This window comes from Oratosquilla oratoria, chromosome 13 (assembly GCF_046742065.1).
Source record: "Oratosquilla oratoria isolate Oo_2021 chromosome 13, ASM4674206v1, whole genome shotgun sequence".
NCBI lineage: Eukaryota > Metazoa > Arthropoda > Malacostraca > Stomatopoda > Squillidae > Oratosquilla > Oratosquilla oratoria.
Window position 1 is genome coordinate 9,786,360 of NC_134789.1, and position 18,288 is coordinate 9,804,647.

Consider the following 18,288-nt stretch of genomic DNA (forward strand, 5'->3'; position numbering starts at 1 on the left):
GCTCTGGCTGTAAGCAATGCAGCGAGGTACTGCTTCCACAGCGGGACCCATCAGCTGGAGCTGGCTTATTCCCACTGCTTCATTATAGGCTGGCCCCTCTCCTTTTCAACTCAAAGTACTTTATGGAGCACCAACGATGATTCAAACTATCTATTAATTATTAGTTATTAGCCAATAGATATATAGAGGATATTTGTATCCCTTCTACCCCAATTTCATTTTCTTTTTTATGCATAGTGACAGTCTCGAAACCGTGTGAAGATAAATTATCCATATATTTCCGAGGAGCAGAAAAAAAATCACAGAAATACTTAATATCTTTCATTATGAATGCTACAATGATATTCAAATTACTGTACAAAATTCATATTCCCTTAGTATCAAGGGATTCCTCTTGTCCCTCGATGCCATCTCCTAACACGACCTTTGGGAACTCCAGACCTACCCTTTCCCACCCGTAATAAAAGTGCACGGTGGTAAAGTGAAGTTGAAGGCGATTTAAGCTTTGTATGGGAGCAATTTGTGGAAGGTGGAGGAGAGAAGTTTGTGATGAGGTCATCAACCCAATTCCAGACATCCACCCATCCTTCCGCCATGGCCCACCACCAAGCTGCCAAGGTAATTGATCACAATATGAGATTGGTGGCCTCCAACAAAAGTAATTCAGGATTTTATCTCAACATTTCTATTCAGCATCATTATAAAATATTACTAATCAAAAAGTAATTCTAATTTATACGAATGCAATGTTAACAGATACTATTTTCAGTTTATTTTTTTTGCCTTGTGAAAAGGATGAAACAAACAATTTCAGGTAAAAAAGCACCATGTATATGATGTTATTATATGTTGAGGATTCATTATACAAGATCTGTGTTTTTCACAAAATCATTTAATCAACTTTTAACTTAAAAAATGAACCTAAATGTGACATAACAATTATTCATTTTAACAACAAAAATACTATTCATTTTCTAAGTAAAATATATATATTTGAACAAACTATTACTTACAAATTCAACAGCTTCTGTCAGACCTGTTGGAGTTATCAAAATAGTACTTTGTCAAATGTGAAGCCATTACTTTATTATCGTACAAAAGTACTGTACATATTTTCACCTACCGATACTAAGTTTTTTCTAGTAGTATTATGTAGGCTAAAAGAACTACTGTTAAACAATAAAGCCATTCATGAAGGGTGACACCACACAAGAGAAAGGCAATATCAAAGTCATCACAATCAAAGGGCCAGGTCTCAAGAAAATCTAAAAATGAATTATTATGGTGATCTTCAAGCAATATTCTTCTGAGGGCCATATAGTTATCCAGAATTACATTATCTCCTAGCAATTGTTCTACTGAGGCATCATTACCTGTATACACCTTTGGAATGAACACACTGGTTGGTCTGAGGAGGTCCCTATCTACAGTGTTATGGTATTGCAACATCATCTCACCAATTTCATGCAGAACAGAAGGACATGACCCTAAATTACCTTTTGGTTTTACTTTCATTACCTCCCTTGCACTAGACACCATGATTTCCGAAGTCTTGCCCTCTACAGAAGTACTTGTTTTCTCATTATCTTCTTGAGACTTCTTGGAACCATTATTATTCTGACAGGAAGTTCTTGCTTTGTTGCGGGTATGGGATTTGGGAGATACTGCCTTGGGTAGTCTACCTGGGCTATGATTGGAAACACTTTCTGTTCTTTCATGCAAAATTTCGGGCACAAAACGGTCCTGAGCCAACACTTGCTCAGGCTGCGGAGGTAACAGGATTCCAGAACTATGAGCACTACCAGGGTCGGTCCAATTTGAAGTAGAGCTCTGGCTGCTTTTTCCATCTTTGGAAAGCTTATTTACAAAATATTCCTTTGTAGTTCCACCATCCTTCTTCCCTAATGACAGGCTGCTGCCAAGCTTAGTTTGAAGTTCAGGAGATTCTTGACCTTTCTGATACATTCCATTTTCTATATAATTCAAATTCTTTTTTAATCTTGAAACCACACTAGTTGCATGTGGGTGCAGATCTCTTTCTTTGAGCAAATTCTGTTCCTGTAGAGGTATTTCTGTTGCCTCTATCTCATTATCTCTCTCAATATCTGAATACTTCCCAGTTGTCATAACCTTATCATAGTTACTTACTCTCTCATCTCCTTTGACAGTTCCTGAGGGTTTTCTGTTAGCTGATTTTTCTTTCTTTGATTTCTTTCCTCTTGGAACTTTCAACTTCTCCATGGTTGTATCCACTACAGCAACATCCTCCAAAATACTCAGGAAATGCTCAATGCCAAAAAGGTATTCTATGTCAACAGCAGCATCACCGGTATCTGTGGAGGATTTGAAAACCTTGCATACTTCGGGGAAGATGGCAGGATCAAAGGCTTGAGGGATCCTGTCACCACCACAGGAGTCGTACCCCTAGTCCCGTGTGATTCGCCTGTAAGATGCACTTGACTTCAGATCTTCCAGCTGTTGGTGCTGCCTCACAAGGTCTGCACGACCAGCCCTGATCATCCTGTAGGTGAAAAGAGACTGCGTCAATTTTGCAAACACCACAGACTGCAGTGAGATCTTCCTTATCTGAAGAAGGAGGAGGAGGAGGAGGAGAAGATGAAGAAGAAAAAGAAGAAGAAAAAGAAGAAGAAAAAAACATTTATGCTTATTTATATGAGACATAATAAAGCAAACAAGATTCATCCATTTTTTTTCTTGTCCCAAGGAAACTGCTATGCCTGGGAGCAAGACCTGCATGATTAATGCAAGAGAGAGAAGTCATGTGAGGGCAGTAGAAATGAGATGCATGAGGGCCTTGTAATTATGAAATATGGCAGTCAGGAATGATATGATTTGTTAAGGGACTAAAGTACAGACGTGATTGAGAGATGAGCTGAACAGGCAAACCTGAGTTCCACACTATTTATAAAAAGGCTTCTTATCCCTTTTATAAGAGGAAGCCAGCCAAAGTGGAATGTTCATATCAAGCAAATGGTGTTTGTATTTCATTACCAAAAACCAGCACTATCATTTGGAACAATATTGAGAAGATACAGTGTCTGAGGTGGCAAAGGAGAAATTGATGAAGAGGAAGAAAAAGAAGGGCTAGTAGAAGGTATAAGTGATCAGTTACAAGGGAGAAGAGGCCCTTGGTATATAGACAGAAAAGTGATCAGTATTCTTCAATGAGTGATCAGTACCTAATCATAAAAGAATGTTGCATGATTATAAGAACAGAAGCAGACATCCTCGGAGCTTACATGAATTGATGGTGACAGATGTGAGAGCAAAATGGTAGACCAAGGTAAATGTATGGTAACCCACAGTTGGAAAAGATATAACAACAGAACACAACAATAATAATAATAATACATACTTTTCCTCCCACTTGACTAGCTCTTTTTCATACTGCTCTCTTAACTTCTTGGCCTTCTCTTTAAATAAGTCTTGCTCCTGCACTGGCAATCTGTGCCACCTGCTGGCTGCCCCTGAAAGAAATTCCTGCAACAGAGGTGTAATGCTTAATATAATAAAGAAATTCATGAAAAATTCATCTGCAATTGACTTTTGAAATCTTTGAATATCAAAGCTGATAAATAAATCTATCTATATAACATGAGTTTTTCCCCCTTACAAGGGAGGTAGCCAAGTCAAAAGCCACGTACTCACTCCCACCCATTCCACTCCCATCCACCACACTCTCCTCTTAGGTCCTCATGGATGATGGATCATCCCTATATTCCACCCACTGCCCTGGGTCAGAAGCAATGCAGCAAGACACAGTACATCCACAACAAGGCCACTTCACTTATTTGGCAATCTCCTCCTCTCTCTGTACCTTCAGGTGGTGTCAAAATATCACTCATACATAACCTCTCCCTAACCCCCCCATCCCCCACCCACTCCTATCCTTGCATCACAGTATCATCTATACACAACCATTCTCTACTCACCCTATCTCCTGAATGCTTCCTTCCTTGCTCAACAAACTTTCCCTTCTTGATCAAAGTCACTTTCACCCCCATCCTTTCATCTCATCCTCAGTAGTCTCCTCAATTTCACTCCATCAACACCTCTTTTACTAATTTTTCATCACTCATTCTTTCCATGTGTCCAAACCATCCCAATATCCTTTCATTAGCCCTACCTGCCATCTCCTTTTCCATCCCCATTTTCCTCCTCACCTTGTTTCTCACTCCTTCCAACCTTGTCACCCCTACTATACTTCTCAAACATTTCATCTCAACACATTTAAACTTTTCCTCTCTGCTTCTCTTACATTCCAAGTCTCCGGGCCATACGATGCAGACAGCACAATCACCCCTTCATATAATCTCCTCTTTGCATCCATTCCTGGCTGCCTATCTCTCATGACACTTTTTAATCCCCCCAAGGTTTTACTTGCTGCCTTCAGTCTACAATTTACTTCCACCTCCACTCCTCCCTTTCCAGCCACATGCAACCTCAACTATCTAAACCTGTCCACTTCCTCCAGCCTCTCTCTTTAATTCCAACTTGCTGCCATCCACTCCCCTTGTACATCTCATCACCTTACTTTTACTCACACTTCAACTTTCTTCTATCACATATCTTCCAAACTCCATCACTAACTGCCTTAATCCCCTCTTTGACCCTGCTACAAGTGCAGTCTCATCAGCAGAGCAACTAGCTCACCTCCCACTTTTCTCCATTATCTTTAACCATCTCCAGTCCCCAGCCCATTACCCTTGTATTCACCTCCTGCACCACCCCCTCCATGTACACATTTAACAGCCATGATAACATGAAACATCCCTGATGCAGCCCTACCTTTACCTCAAGCCACTCACTCTCTTCATTTCCAATTCTAACACAGACTCTACTACTCTAGTAAAAATTCTTAACTGCCCTTAACAGCTTCCCCTAATCCTATACATTTGCAAAACCTCCCATAGTACCTTCCTGTCTACCCTGTCATGAGCCTTTTCCAAATCCATAAAGGCCCAAATATGCCTAAAACTACTATAATCACATTTGTTCTCTTTTCCCTTGTAATATGATGCGATTCAACATCATACACTCTCCCTTACTGAGAGGCTCGGAGAGTACATCTTTCAGGAGACTGTTGCATGGAGTTTAATGGAACATGCCCTTGGTCCAATATCGCCGCTGGCAGGGTTCAAACCACCATTCTCTCAACCTGTGCCACAAGTAACGATGCCCTAACCCGCTCAGCCAGTGAGCTTTCCATATAAAGTGGCACTATACAGGCATGCCTCCAGTCCTTTGTCACTCTACCCTCCCTCAGACACACATTAATCAACCTTACTAGCCAGTCCACTATTTACAAATCTAGAGTACTTTAAAAATATATATTGGACAAGGATGGCCCTTCATCCACAAGGAGCTATAATACATACATACATACACCAACAGCTATTTCCCCCATACAAGGGAGGTTGCCAGTCAAAGGCATTAATCCACTCCCACCCATTTCATCCCCACATACTCCACTCCCATTCACCACCCCTCCCTTCATTTTTTCTTGGCTCTTCCTGGATGACAGGTCATCCCTGCATCTCACCCACTGCCCTGGGTCAGAAGCAATGTAGCAAGACACAGCACACCCACAGCAAGGCCGCTTCATGTAATTGGTGGCCCCTCCTCACTGTCCCATCATGAAGAAAAAGAGAAGACAGGGAGAAATCCCTTTGGGCTGCATCAAAATATCCCACCCACTCCCTTTCATGCTAAGAAAAAAGGGAAAATAAGTGGGTGTGGGATGGATGGAGGGTGGGTACATGCCTTGGCAAGTTACATCACTAATAAAGGAGTGAAAGTCTTTTTGTATATAAATAGGGTTTGACTAATATGGGGCAGTGTAAGATGAGTTGTTCAATGTCTCTTGTGTGATTGTTCTATCTTAGGCAGTTTGTTTCTGTGACCAGGCCTATTCCATGTTGGTATCATCTGAGTGTTGGATGATAACCTGAACACAGTTGTGCAAGTGTATCTTGCTTTATTTGGGAGGGATTTTTTGCGGTAATAGTCTGCAGGGGTTTTATAAGGAAAGGTTTTTGTATGTTGTGTGTATGTACAATTTACCATAGTCTTGCTTCCTATGTTGGACTTGTGGTTGACAACCATTACCCTCCCAGATGAGTGTGTGTTTGTTCAGTTGGCTGTACTGGTGTGATGTAATGAGATGTAGTTGGGTCAGAAACAAAGCAGCAAGACACAGCAATACCAACACCATACACAAATACAATTTCCTCAACTACCTATCCTATCTCAGAACCTTGGGATGAAGGGCTACCTTGTCCCTTATTACACTGCTTCAGCCATAGATAATACAATGAGGCACAGTTCTCCCACAGCAGAACCACAAGAGCTGGTTTACCCCAACCTCTTCAATGTATGGCTAACCTCCTCCTAATATAAAGTGTGTATTGGAGAGAGTGTCAAGTATCATTTACCTTGAGAGGAGCTTCTCCTCTGTCTAGAGACAATAGGTACATGGTGAAAGCATTGCCTGGATGCTTGGGTTTCCCTAGTTCCTCACTCTGCTTCTTCTTCTCCCGCCTCATTTGCTTCTTGGCCTTGTCCTTTGCACGTTTTCGTTTCAGCTCCTTTATATTTTCAATCTGCAGAGGAGTTAGGCTCCGGATGTAATCTGCCTGTCTGTAAGAGGGGACATCAGAATATCTAATAAAATTTGAAAGGAAAACCAGTACATATACTATAAACATTGCTATATCAAATATACAGTCAAGTTATACAAGTAATAAAGCTCAATCAGAGAATTCCATTCATAAGATCATTCAGTTCTATCTAATGCCTATTCAAATGATGTCCATCAGGTAAAATATAATTTCATTGGCTTTCCAGGTTGTGCCACCATAACTTTTGGATAGTATAATTATAACCTTTCCACAATTCCAGTGGGTAATGATTTTCTAATTTTCTCAAAGAATTTTAGCTCTATATTGAAGAACTCTTTGAAACAATCTACTTCATTTTCAGCCTTCTTTTTTCACTGACAACTGCCCATCTCTTCCAGTTTCTCCTCTCCTCTCTACCACACTCTCCTCTGCCACTCTTTTTCAATTCTTTCCAAAACATTATTGATCCCTTTCACAAATTCTGAGTGACATCAGACAATTCTGCTCAACTAAGGATAGGACCCAAGGCTGAAGGAGTTATGAGTATAGCACTACACTCATGTATATGTCCTACCTTTTGTCAAACATTATCTTCTCACGCTGATATTCTGAGCTCCAGTAATTTTTCTGTGTCATGGGCAGATTCTGCCATGTAGTCACCAGCTTGGATGTTATCTCTGAAGGTAATAAAAAATAAAATAAATAAAAACTTATGACAACTATAATAAACACCACTAACAAAATATATACATGATACCTACATACCAAAGGTTCTTTCTTGGGGTGGCTAAGACTAAGTGAAAGCAACAACCCCACTACAAACTGCATAAAAAGTCACCTATTACCCCTCCCATCTAAGCACCTCATGGATAAAGATCCATCCCCATCTCTTCTTTTCCATCAACTTCCCTATCCTACCACTACTCTTTCCCTCCTTTACTTTAGTCATCGCCAGGTTGTTTTATTAATTCTATTGCCATCCCTCTTAAAGCAAAAGTGTTAGTCTTTTAACCCATTCTGCACTGGGTAGCACTTTTATTTTCATTCTGGCTCCCACCAATCTATCCTGATTATTTCAATGGTCCCCTCAATAATGACACCCATAACCCCTTCAACTAAACACAATAAGCATTTCCAAATATTTGCTACGTGACTGACAGCTGGACTTTCTTATCCACTTCCTCATCAAGTGGCTACCTATCTATCTATTGATATACCAATAAGCTTCTTCATCCCTATAAGGGAGGTAGTCTGCCAAGGCATGCACCCACACATCACACTCCACTTCATCATCCATTTCACTTTTATTTTAGTTTTTGGTGCCACTGGATAGCATAAGCTGACATCAAGTGGCACATTTAGCTGTAGCCTGGCTACTTTAACCATTCCTACCAAGCAGCATTTTTCCTTTTATTCTGCCTGCAGCCATAGCTATTTCATTCATATCTGTGGAGCCCCCTTGGTGGGGAAGAGATTAAGAAAATTTCCTAAACTGTGTTTACTGAATTGACACCATAACATTTATTTGGTAAACAAATACACTCCATCCCTTCAACTCCCAAACTGACTAAAATACTTCCAAGAATACAAAAAAATAATAAATAAATAAATAGAATAAAATACCCATACACCTAGAAACTTCAAGTACAGTATATACTATCAACATGACTTATCAATACATATGCTCCACAAACAGTATCTCAATCCAAATATGTCATACCTGTATGTGATAGTCCTGGGTTCTGCCTTTTCATATTTTCACGGGTCTTATGTGCAAACCGCATGTATGGGGTCAGTGGTCTTTTGGGAGGTTCTGGAATTCCAAGCTCCTCAGCTATTGTCTGTTTACATGCTGCTAGAATACCACTGTAAAATAAATTAAAACATGCAAAGTTTAACATACATATACCAAGGCTTTTTCCCCCTTACAAGGGAGGTAGCCAAAAAGAAAAAGGCATAAAATCATACACACCCATTCCATCCCTAAATACACTCCACTCCCCTCCACCCTCCCTCCCATCTTAGCACCTCCTGGATGACAAGTTTACCATAAAAAATTAAAATGTTACTTCTCAGTTCATCTAATCTACTGGATGAACTGACAATATTTTTGAGTAAATGATAAGATACAATTTTTACATAGTTCAAACAAGAAGTAAAGAAGGAATGCATATAAGATGAGTGAAAGGTATGACAATGTTCCTTTCCCGTGCCCTGCCACCTTGAATTTCAGGTAATGGCTGATTGCATAGAGTGGGGATGGGTTGCACTCTCAAAACAAGACAGCAATAAAACAAATAACATGAACAATCTGATCTGGAAGACATAATCTTTGCTATGACATGGTCAACTACATCCCAGAGTACTTGGCAGCTCTTATCTTATCAGACATCAGCTCATACACATGACAGATTCTGTACACACCAGGTTTATCGAGAAGAAGATCTATCAAACCTCCACCACTCCAGTGATAAGTACTTTGTACTCACAGATGAATACTATCAGTCTCTGTATGAGATGGAATTTATCAAAATGCAGAGGAATGAATATACCAATGATAACCAAAGCAAGAAGCAGATGTCTGTCTGAATCTATAATTGTTGTTCTGAGTTTTACTAGCAAGAAATCTGCAGCTTCAGTATCTGGCAGCAATCCTCAGACTCCCATAGATCTCTATGGGAAGACACATTAAACTGCTATCTGTGCTGTATTAGTGTGGAACTGTTTCTCAGGTGTGAGGGGGTTGACAGGCTTTGAAAATGGGCACCAGAGATCATTTTTTCAACTATCCATTTTACAGGTATCTGTTACTGGTCCGATGTTTGATGTTGCCAGGGATAACCCTAAACTAAATTAAAATGTTAACTAATACAAAATGGTAGCATACTGATTGTAGGCCTCATTCAGACTGAGAAGAATAAGAGTGAGGATTCTCTCTGTTGCAGGACCAACACAAACAAGTTCTTCCCTTCAGCTCCTCCCTTATACTAAATAAAACTGAATATCAATACAATGTACCTTAGTTGCATGCATCACTTAGGAAATTTAAATACAACTTCAATGTCTATTGATATATATATAAAATGCTTTTATTATTGACATGATATATCAAAAAACAAATACTGAATTATCAGCCAGGGTGAATTATCCAGACATCCAACTCTCCCAGTTTTGGTAAGCATAAAGAACCACTAATCACAGTATCCAAACAGTTCATAATAACTACACCCAACTGTGCCTCTATAGCATGTTTCCCCCACAATCAATAAAACTAAGACATTACATAAACTATACAAAACAAAAGCATCAAGAATAATAACTAGGTACACTAAAATCTCCCCAATAAACATCTACACCAAAATCTGCTCTATAAATCAGCACATGAAAAAGGATAGGTATGCAGTTCTATGCAAGAGCCTTTAATCCCTACCAGCCATCCATCACAACACAACCAACAAGACTACACCAGCAGCTCAGTAGCATTCTATTCAAAGATCTATAACCTACCACCCACATACTGCAACACATCTGTACAAAAATGAATAAATAAATAAATAAACAAATACATAAATAAATAAATAAAATAATAATAATATACCCAGATTACAACACAAGCATTCCAAGAATAACTCCAAATTTCATACTCCACCTCTCTTCCAGACATCAGCCCAACTGAGAAATCCACACACAGACACACAACAACCAGGAACCATACTGGCATGACTGTTCAACCTACCACCCTACTTTGAAACAGTGCCAGCACAGAACAGATAAGGCTACTTAATCAAATTGCCCCAAATGCAATCACCACATAAAATATACAGAATACAGAATACCTAATCCTACACCGTTTTCCTTAAGTCTGAACCAAAAACACAATAGCTGTTCCTCAAATGACTTGTGGGTCAACATAATAGCCATTGCCAGTTACCTAAAAGCCATGGGTTCCCTGCAAGATATCAATCTATTGCCCTTGGTCTCTCTTGCAGAAGACCTACTGCTTTCAGGTAATTGGCAACAGGTCTCTCCTGTAAAAGAGACCTGTGGCAACTGAATGAACGATTGTTACTGAATGATTCACTGAATACAAAATAAATCAATAAAATAAAATAGAATAAAAATAAATAAATAAATAAATAAATACATTAATATATATATACATAACACACACACACACACACATATATATATATATATATATATATATATATATATTTATATATATATATATATATATATATATATATATATATATATATATATATACACACACACACACATACCATATATATACACATACAAGAACCAATGACAGGTACCTATATGTGGTGATCCTGCAAGATGGATAACAAAACTGTCTATTTTTCAACCACATCATCACCCCTACCTCCACTAGGAGGTACAGCCCTATGGGGCTAGCACACTCACCAACCTGAGCCAAAAATCGATCAACATCAACTTCAACTGTATTTCTTGTACTTTTTCACATATGGAAAGTTACCAACTGGTACCTGCTCTCCTTCCCCTACCACTTTTATCTAGTGACATAAAAACAGTTCCACACTATCACAACACAGACAGCTGTCCAGGGTTTCTTCTGAGAAATATCTGTCAGAGTCGCTGGGATTGTTGCCAATTCCTGTATTTAGCTAACTGCAGTATACAGGAAAAGAGCACAATTAACTGGGTCCTGTTTCCTACTCTCCAATTTATCATACCTAGCCTCAAGTGTACATACAATTACAACTGTAGAGCTGCAGGTTTTTTCATTTCATGAAATGTGCTGATGTTAGTTACTTTAGTTCCTTTATTTTTTTTTTCAATTTTTTTTTTAAATCATAATGAAAATCATGCAAAGGATACATCTGTAATTTAAGATGCTTATCAGATGGAGATAGGATTAAACACTCAATGGTAAATATCAATTCCAGATAATAATATTGCACATATCCCCAATACTTTCTATATCTTTTGCATATAAGTCTAACTTCAATACAGTAAATAGGAAACTTGACTGAATTATATATGCCCCACTCTTATAATAAGCAAGATGACATTATTTCTTAAAATACTAAATGTATAACAGAACATGACTCTTCAACTGCATCCCAATAAAACTCAGGAATCTGAGTAGTATATCACCTGACACCTTAAAATACCACTTGGATGCATGGTTGGTCAAAATTCCAGACCAACCAACCACATCAGGATACCCATGCTCCAACTCCAACAGCTTACTACACTGGACCATGGAGGGAAGAGAGCTGGCTGGCCTCAGTGGAGATCCATCTCAGTTGCATCAATAACAGATGGAATAACATTTCAATTTTTTTTTTCCAAAAAGTACTTTTTATACCAAAAATGTATCATGAAAGCAAATGATTTCATTTGATTTTATGGAAATTAATTGGTATACTTGGAAATATCTTGAGGTCATCTTCACAGTTGTGGTGATCCACCATTACTGCCAGACCTGGTACCTTGTCAGCAGCGGTGGACCACCATGACTGTAAGGACAACCTCAAGACAATACAAAGTGGTAAGTAATTTGAATAAAAACAAATAAAATCATCAGCTTTCAAGTTGTATTTTTGGTATAAGAAGTCATTTTTAGGAGAAAAAAAAAAAAAGTTCCAGTCCAGTATCATGCAAACACATTTTCCACTTCTTTCTTCTATGCATTTGAAAGATATATTTTTTCCTATGGTTAGGTTAGTCTAGGAACTACAGTATTGGACAATGCAAGTTTTGTGTCAAATATCAGTGTTTGGGTGATTCTGGAATTTTACCATAAAATACTATTTTGTTCAGTTACACATTAAGTATTTTAACCATTTCTATATGATGATGTCTACGTAGGCACCAAGAGGCACATGTGGGTATACGAGAATGCCAGCATTGGGGTCTTCATTATATTTATTTTGAAGTTATAGCTAAGTGACCCCTAAATTCTATGAACTGGTTTGATCACATTTTCTGTATTTATTATTACTCAGCATGAAAGAGAATGAGTAATACAGCAATGGCTTTTGTATTTTATAACGTACGTGAGTAGTGTGATGCATCATACATTAGGCATTCGATGCTGTGTGCGAGAACTTGACTCGTTTTGAAGAGGTTAAGACTATAGTGTTATTGTGCTTATTATAGGAGTAGGGCATATATAATTCAATCAAGTTTCCCCACTTCCTGTATTGAATGCCTGATATGCAAAAGATCATGTAGAAAATGATGGGGATATTTGGATAGGACTGGGTTGGGTTTATTGGCAATAGTGGAATACAATACACAGATATAAAAATACAATATATAATATTCAAATATTGTGAGGATAATGCAATACAACATGTCATATGAAACAAAGTGCAATATCATAAATCTAAGTGCAATTTTATTGTCTAAAGTGTCCTCTGTTTTTTGTGCTATCCTTGTATATTCTATATCATATTCTTATAATTGTGTATATGAGTGCAAAATACAAATAAAAAATAAATTAATAAAAAGAAGAATATGTATGAATAAAATTAATCTATTAATGGCATGCTTCCCATGACACCATCATATATGCTTTCAATGTTAAAGTACAGTACACCATGCTATTCTTGAAGGCAACATTAATTCAGAATAAGGATAATTTATCAGGTGAATTGTCTTCTATTTGAACAGTAGTTACAGTACGCATTTGATGATTTGAATTTGTTGGCAGTGATGACCTTTATAAGTTTATATATATGGAACAATTACATATGAAATGACACTTCTTATGTATACTCCCCTTGTCTTGCTGAGTAATCAGTGTCTTTAAACCATAAGTATTATTATGCATACTATAAATATTTGAGATTATTCCTTTAAGTTTATTTTGGTTTGACTTTGGTTATTCAAGATCCACGGATAAGGTACCCTATCATTATTTATTTGAACAGAATAGGTTATTCCTTCAAGACCAATAATCCATACATTAATACAGTTGCATTCTTACTTTTGTTTAGGCACATCTTGAACACGAAGTAAACTTAATCTTGAAACCAATGGAGTAGACAATCTCAATAACCTTCCCAACGCCGCCATGTCTCCCTCCAACTGTGTTCTGCGACCGAATCATCGAAGTAATGTTTGCATGAATATACATTTATTAGAGCAAATTCCTAAAGTAATATATAAACATATACTTAACTACTCACAAAATCATATATACTAATATACTTTACAATTATCTCCTATTTGTATATTTTTTCTGGTGACTCATGAGAACATTATAATCTGAAGCTAACTTCTACACAAACGCACTAGTACAGTTGTAAACATTACAGACAACAAACGAAGGGTTGCAAAATTAGCGCCTTTCGGACTAAATTTAGCGCTATTTCATAACGTCTAGCACTTTTTTAAGGTGTTGAGAGTTGTATGCACGAATTAACGTCAAATTAAGTACATATAAATATTCTCATTAGATAATCTTAATAAATAAATAAAACTGAAAAAATATGTTTATTCTCACCCAAATAAGTTATAGTCTCTTTTAAGTAGCCTACACACTACACTTTGTATTGTATGATTTATTTTCTAGAAACTTATCCAGTTACATACGTTCTATACGTTATAAACGTTTCTACTTTACCTTATTTCAAAATTTGCCTATGTTGTCCTCCTTGACTGAAGAGGTTATGTTGATGACGCCATTGAAAAATATCCTTCTCTGATGGACCGTTTCCAAAGATTATATTTAATACTGACAATCCCAAGATCATTATAACACTTTGATTTTAATTACTGCACTCTTAGATCGCCAAGGAGCACATCTGAGTACACATTTTTCAAATATTCTTTTATAATTTTTAAGCTCGGTTTGAATATACAGACGCTCCTCTACTTACGTTCATTCGTTTTACGTTTTTTCGATTTTACGTTTGAACTGACTAAAAAAAATGGTAAATTTTTTTTTAGTGAATTTTTTAGTTTAGCGCGCTCTCCGTAGTTCAAACCAAGGTCTAAATATCCTTAGATCTTGGTTCGGCCGTTCGGAACGCAACTAAAACGTAAGTTGAGGAGCGTCTGTACATTCATCTGAAGGATGGTAAATGTATGTATAAGGAAAGGAAACCACAAAAACACGACAGTATATGCAAAGAGGAATGTAGAGGACGTGTTGTTTGAGGGGAGGTTATTTGTCTACCTTGAGGGGTTGTGATGGCCTCTCTCCAAAGGGTTCTGTCGGGGATTTAAGTCTCCTAGTAGATGGGATGGAAGAGTAATTGGATAAGGAGTTCAGATAATGTTTCGGGGATGATATTTCATGATGGGATGAGATACAGGAAGCAGATGGTTAGTGATGAGTGTCACGGCCTAGCGTGAAAATAGTATTTCATGGCTGCCATTCCCACGCCCTTGCGTATAACCTTGTTTAAATGTTGTATATATGTTATTATTTGTATTATATTGTATTGCATTTGTGCGTATTATTTAAGATTAATGTGATGTAACATAAATTACATGACGGTGTGAGAGCGAGGGAAATGTGAAGCGCATATCCGAGTAGGACGTTTCAAACGTCCTAGTGACTACGGAAGGAATACCTGACGCGCCGCAGGAGTGTGTAATTATATATGTCATCAGCGAAATCAATAGAAAGGGATGCAAAGACGCTCTCGGGAAGGAAGACATATAGACTTGACGACAGGCGAACGTGGCTGCCACCCTCACGGCCAGTGTCTGTCCTTCGCCGATTCCTCTCCGGCCGACTGAAGTCACCAGTACTCTCATCTTCTTTCGACTCATTGGCGATCTTGCGAGGTTACGCAGTGTTCTTGCCAGCATGGTGTACGTGTGTGCTACTGGCATTGTACACGATTGTCATGCATTGTACTTGTGAGTAGATTGGGAAATACGTGTTTTCCCCTTTGTATATAAATACTATGGAACTGATTTATATTAATATATTAAATTTGTTGCATTTATTGCACTTCCATATGCCCATTTTGTGAAGGAATCATGCGGTCGTGTATGCTTCCCGACAACTCAGGCTGCTTACAGTTCGCCTTCTATGTGTACGCACGTTTTGTTGTAGTGCATTAATTTATAAAAATTATTACACCAATTCCTTTTGTTTAGCCACCCGCATACATTCTCATCTTCTGTCGGCTCATTGCCGATCTTACGCAGTGTTCCTGCCAGCCTGAAGAACTAGGACTCGCATCTACAATACGCCAGTGTCTATTCTTCACTTCACCACTCCCCTGCTGCATGTCTGTGACTGTAATAACATTTAGAAGTAATATGTAGATATTTTGTATATAGTTAAAGTAGACTTAGTAATAAATTGTTGCCTGCTAATAGTTCGGTGTTTTCCTCCTACCCCTGACTTTTAACAAAGAATAAGGTATTAATTTTTGTCATTCCCATGAGGTGCTTGGTAAGGATTTCCTACCAGATACCGAGATAGGCGTATCGTACCTTAGGGAACGTGACAAGTAGGAAGAGTGTTTCCGATGACTTGAAAGGACAACATGGAGTGTGAGTCGTAACGGTGAGGTATTTGGACAAACCATGATTACCGTTCCTCGTTTAGCTTGAGAAATTGAGAGATGAGCAGATATGAGATGCATCCTCAGTGGAGAGTACACGCGTGCCTAACTGTTTCTTGTAATCAGATGCAGATGTGATCGAAATGTTGAATAAGGAAGTTTCTTTAAGAATGATTTTTCGAACATTCCATTTAAAGACTGAGTACATTCGTGTTTAGGTATATGGGATGTAGTTCTTGATATGGGTCGTGAGTCAGAGGATATAGATGGAGGAGGGGAGGTCGTTGTTGCTGGAGGTCCTCCAATATATCATAGGTGTTGTCTGGTCGCGTTTTGGTAGGGAAATTTCGGTTCTTGAAAAGGCTAGACAACTTTCTGGATAGGGACAGGAGGTAATGGACATGGAACTGCTTAGTGTAGGCCTTATGGTCTCTCGCAGTCTCCTTCATTGTTGTGATCTTGTCTAATAGATCTATTTATTCAGTTGTTGAACTTAATTAATTGGGCCACTTAATCTATTAGTTCTGCTGGAGACTTCAGCCTTTTCTTGGGGCGAGAAGGAGACTTGAGGTGGGTGGGAAGGAAGGATCGATCCTTCCTTCCACCCACCTCAAGTCTCGCGAGTGGGTGAGTTTGAAGCGGGTGTGGCGGGCTGGTGGTAGGTAGTGCATGGTCAGTCGCGTGCAGACAGGTGGGGGCGGGGGCGAAGGGATAATGGGCCCCGAGCATCCAAATGAGGGGGAAGTCCATTTGGAGAATTTAATAAATTTGGTTGGTTTATACAAAGTTAATGCTTTTTTTATTTGATGTTTCTTCTGTGTTTACATATTCAAAATAGCTTCCTTGGTCATAATATTTCTCAGTGGCCTTATGCTTGAATTTTTAAGGCATATAATCAAATTATCCCTGGGCATTACCAGACCCCTGTACGGCATTGTGCAGCGTGGGGGGAGGGGGGTTGGGGCTGGAATGTTGGAGGAGGTGTGGGTGGGGGAGCGGTTGTCAGGATGGCGGATTGCGTTTTCGTGTATGTAAGCTCGGCCGACATTTGTCTTGCTCCGAGTCGGGGTTCTCGATAGGTCTTAGAGGCAGAATATTTCTTGTTTATAAAGCGGTATATTGCGCAATGTGTGAAGAGAATGCTGCATGGTTATGAAAACAGTTTGCACAAGACCTGGGTTTAGGCATGACGGACAGCCAACGGCGGGGAAGAAGCAGCCCTTATATGCCGCCCCGGGGCAAAGTTCTCAGTGGCGCCCCCCACCATCCCTTACAGCCTGTTTTAGCTATTAGCTTGCGAAATAACTAAACTGGTTTTAAAATTTGTATTTAATGTCCCTATTGCAGTGAGAATGAGGGAAAAATATTTCATGTTCTGCTGATTCTAACGCAAAATTCGTTTATTATGGTAAAATATTCAGAACTACTTTTTTTTACTATAATTATTTTGTCAGCCTTGTGGTCGGCATGTCCAGACTAAAATTGTCGACCCCCTAAATGTGCCGCCCTTGGGCATATGCCCCCTCCCCATGTAAGGACCCTGGGAAGAAGGGGTGGAAACAGTGCATGCGCTTGTAAGCATTTTCATTTGCGCGCAGTGACGTCATAGTCTGTTCCTCCTTTGCTATAGCGCGATTTTTTTTCCACCAGACGATGCCACCTTATTTTCCACAATTGGTGTGCCCTTATCATTATCTATTCAGTTTCATGATCGTTACTAACCAACGCACGTGTAGCGAAAGGGAATGTTTATTTTAATTTCCATTGGATTCCTTGTCCCCAACTTGCACTGCATGGTTGGTTGTTACCGCAGGGCCGTATCCAGGAATTAAATTGGGGGAGGGGGGCTAATCATGCTTTAGGGGGGGCTGCCGCTGTAGTGTGCCCTCCATATATATATATATACACACACACACTTATATATATATATATGTGTGTGTATGAAATCACAAATTCACCATAAACTTAGCCGATTTTTGTAAGTTTTCCGGTGTAGTGTATTCATAATACTTTTGAGTGAAATTCATTTTGGGGGCTAATTGGATTAGGGGGGGCTACGGCTCTGTGTTACCGTGATGTTTATCTATAATTTGCCCACAAATTAATTGTCTTAGAACCTTCCA

General features: G+C 38.8%; 2 protein-coding genes across 4 annotated transcripts; both read right to left on the reverse strand.

Annotated features, from left to right (window-relative positions):
* Nucleotides 1-306: 306 nt before the first annotated feature.
* Nucleotides 307-2,241, reverse strand: LOC143032305 (uncharacterized). Of its 3 annotated transcripts, XM_076196816.1 has the most exons (3): nucleotides 1,497-2,241; nucleotides 1,014-1,036; nucleotides 307-610 (listed from the first exon to the last, which is right to left on the reverse strand). In XM_076196816.1, the coding sequence occupies exons 1-3, from the start codon at nucleotides 2,239-2,241 to the stop codon at nucleotides 365-367; spliced, it is 1,014 nt and encodes a 337-aa protein (XP_076052931.1). In that variant the 3' UTR covers nucleotides 307-364. The 3 variants fall into 3 exon arrangements, 2 of the variants coding, with proteins under 2 accessions (XP_076052931.1, XP_076052932.1); XM_076196817.1 differs by lacking the exon at nucleotides 1,014-1,036; XR_012967084.1 differs by having other exon boundaries at nucleotides 486-610; nucleotides 1,014-2,241.
* An 11-nt stretch (nucleotides 2,242-2,252) lies between these two features.
* Nucleotides 2,253-13,975, reverse strand: LOC143032306 (transcription factor A, mitochondrial-like). Its single transcript, XM_076196818.1, has 7 exons — nucleotides 13,853-13,975; nucleotides 13,624-13,731; nucleotides 8,362-8,507; nucleotides 7,216-7,318; nucleotides 6,456-6,660; nucleotides 3,377-3,501; nucleotides 2,253-2,521 (listed from the first exon to the last, which is right to left on the reverse strand). The coding sequence occupies exons 2-7, from the start codon at nucleotides 13,710-13,712 to the stop codon at nucleotides 2,425-2,427; spliced, it is 765 nt and encodes a 254-aa protein (XP_076052933.1). The 5' UTR covers nucleotides 13,713-13,731; nucleotides 13,853-13,975; the 3' UTR covers nucleotides 2,253-2,424.
* Between the last annotated feature and the right edge of the window lie 4,313 nt (nucleotides 13,976-18,288).

Bases quoted from the DNA above. Each gene is read 5' to 3' on its own strand.
- LOC143032306 (XM_076196818.1), bottom strand. From the start codon at position 13,712: ATGGCGGCGTTGGGAAGGTTATTGAGATTGTCTACTCCATTGGTTTCA. The intron at 8,508-13,623 runs GTAAGAATGCAA...TTTATTTTACAG, and splicing joins CAAGATGTGCCTAAACAAAA to TGGTATTCTAGCAGCATGTA. The intron at 6,661-7,215 runs GTAGGACATATA...CCCCTCTTACAG, and splicing joins AAGATAATGTTTGACAAAAG to ACAGGCAGATTACATCCGGA.
- LOC143032305 (XM_076196816.1), bottom strand. From the start codon at position 2,241: ATGGAGAAGTTGAAAGTTCCAAGAGGAAAGAAATCAAAGAAAGAAAAA. The intron at 1,037-1,496 runs GTAATTTAGGGT...TAACTCCAACAG, and splicing joins AATGAAAGTAAAACCAAAAG to GTCTGACAGAAGCTGTTGAA. The intron at 611-1,013 runs GTAAGTAATAGT...TTACCTTGGCAG, and splicing joins TGACAGAAGCTGTTGAATTT to CTTGGTGGTGGGCCATGGCG.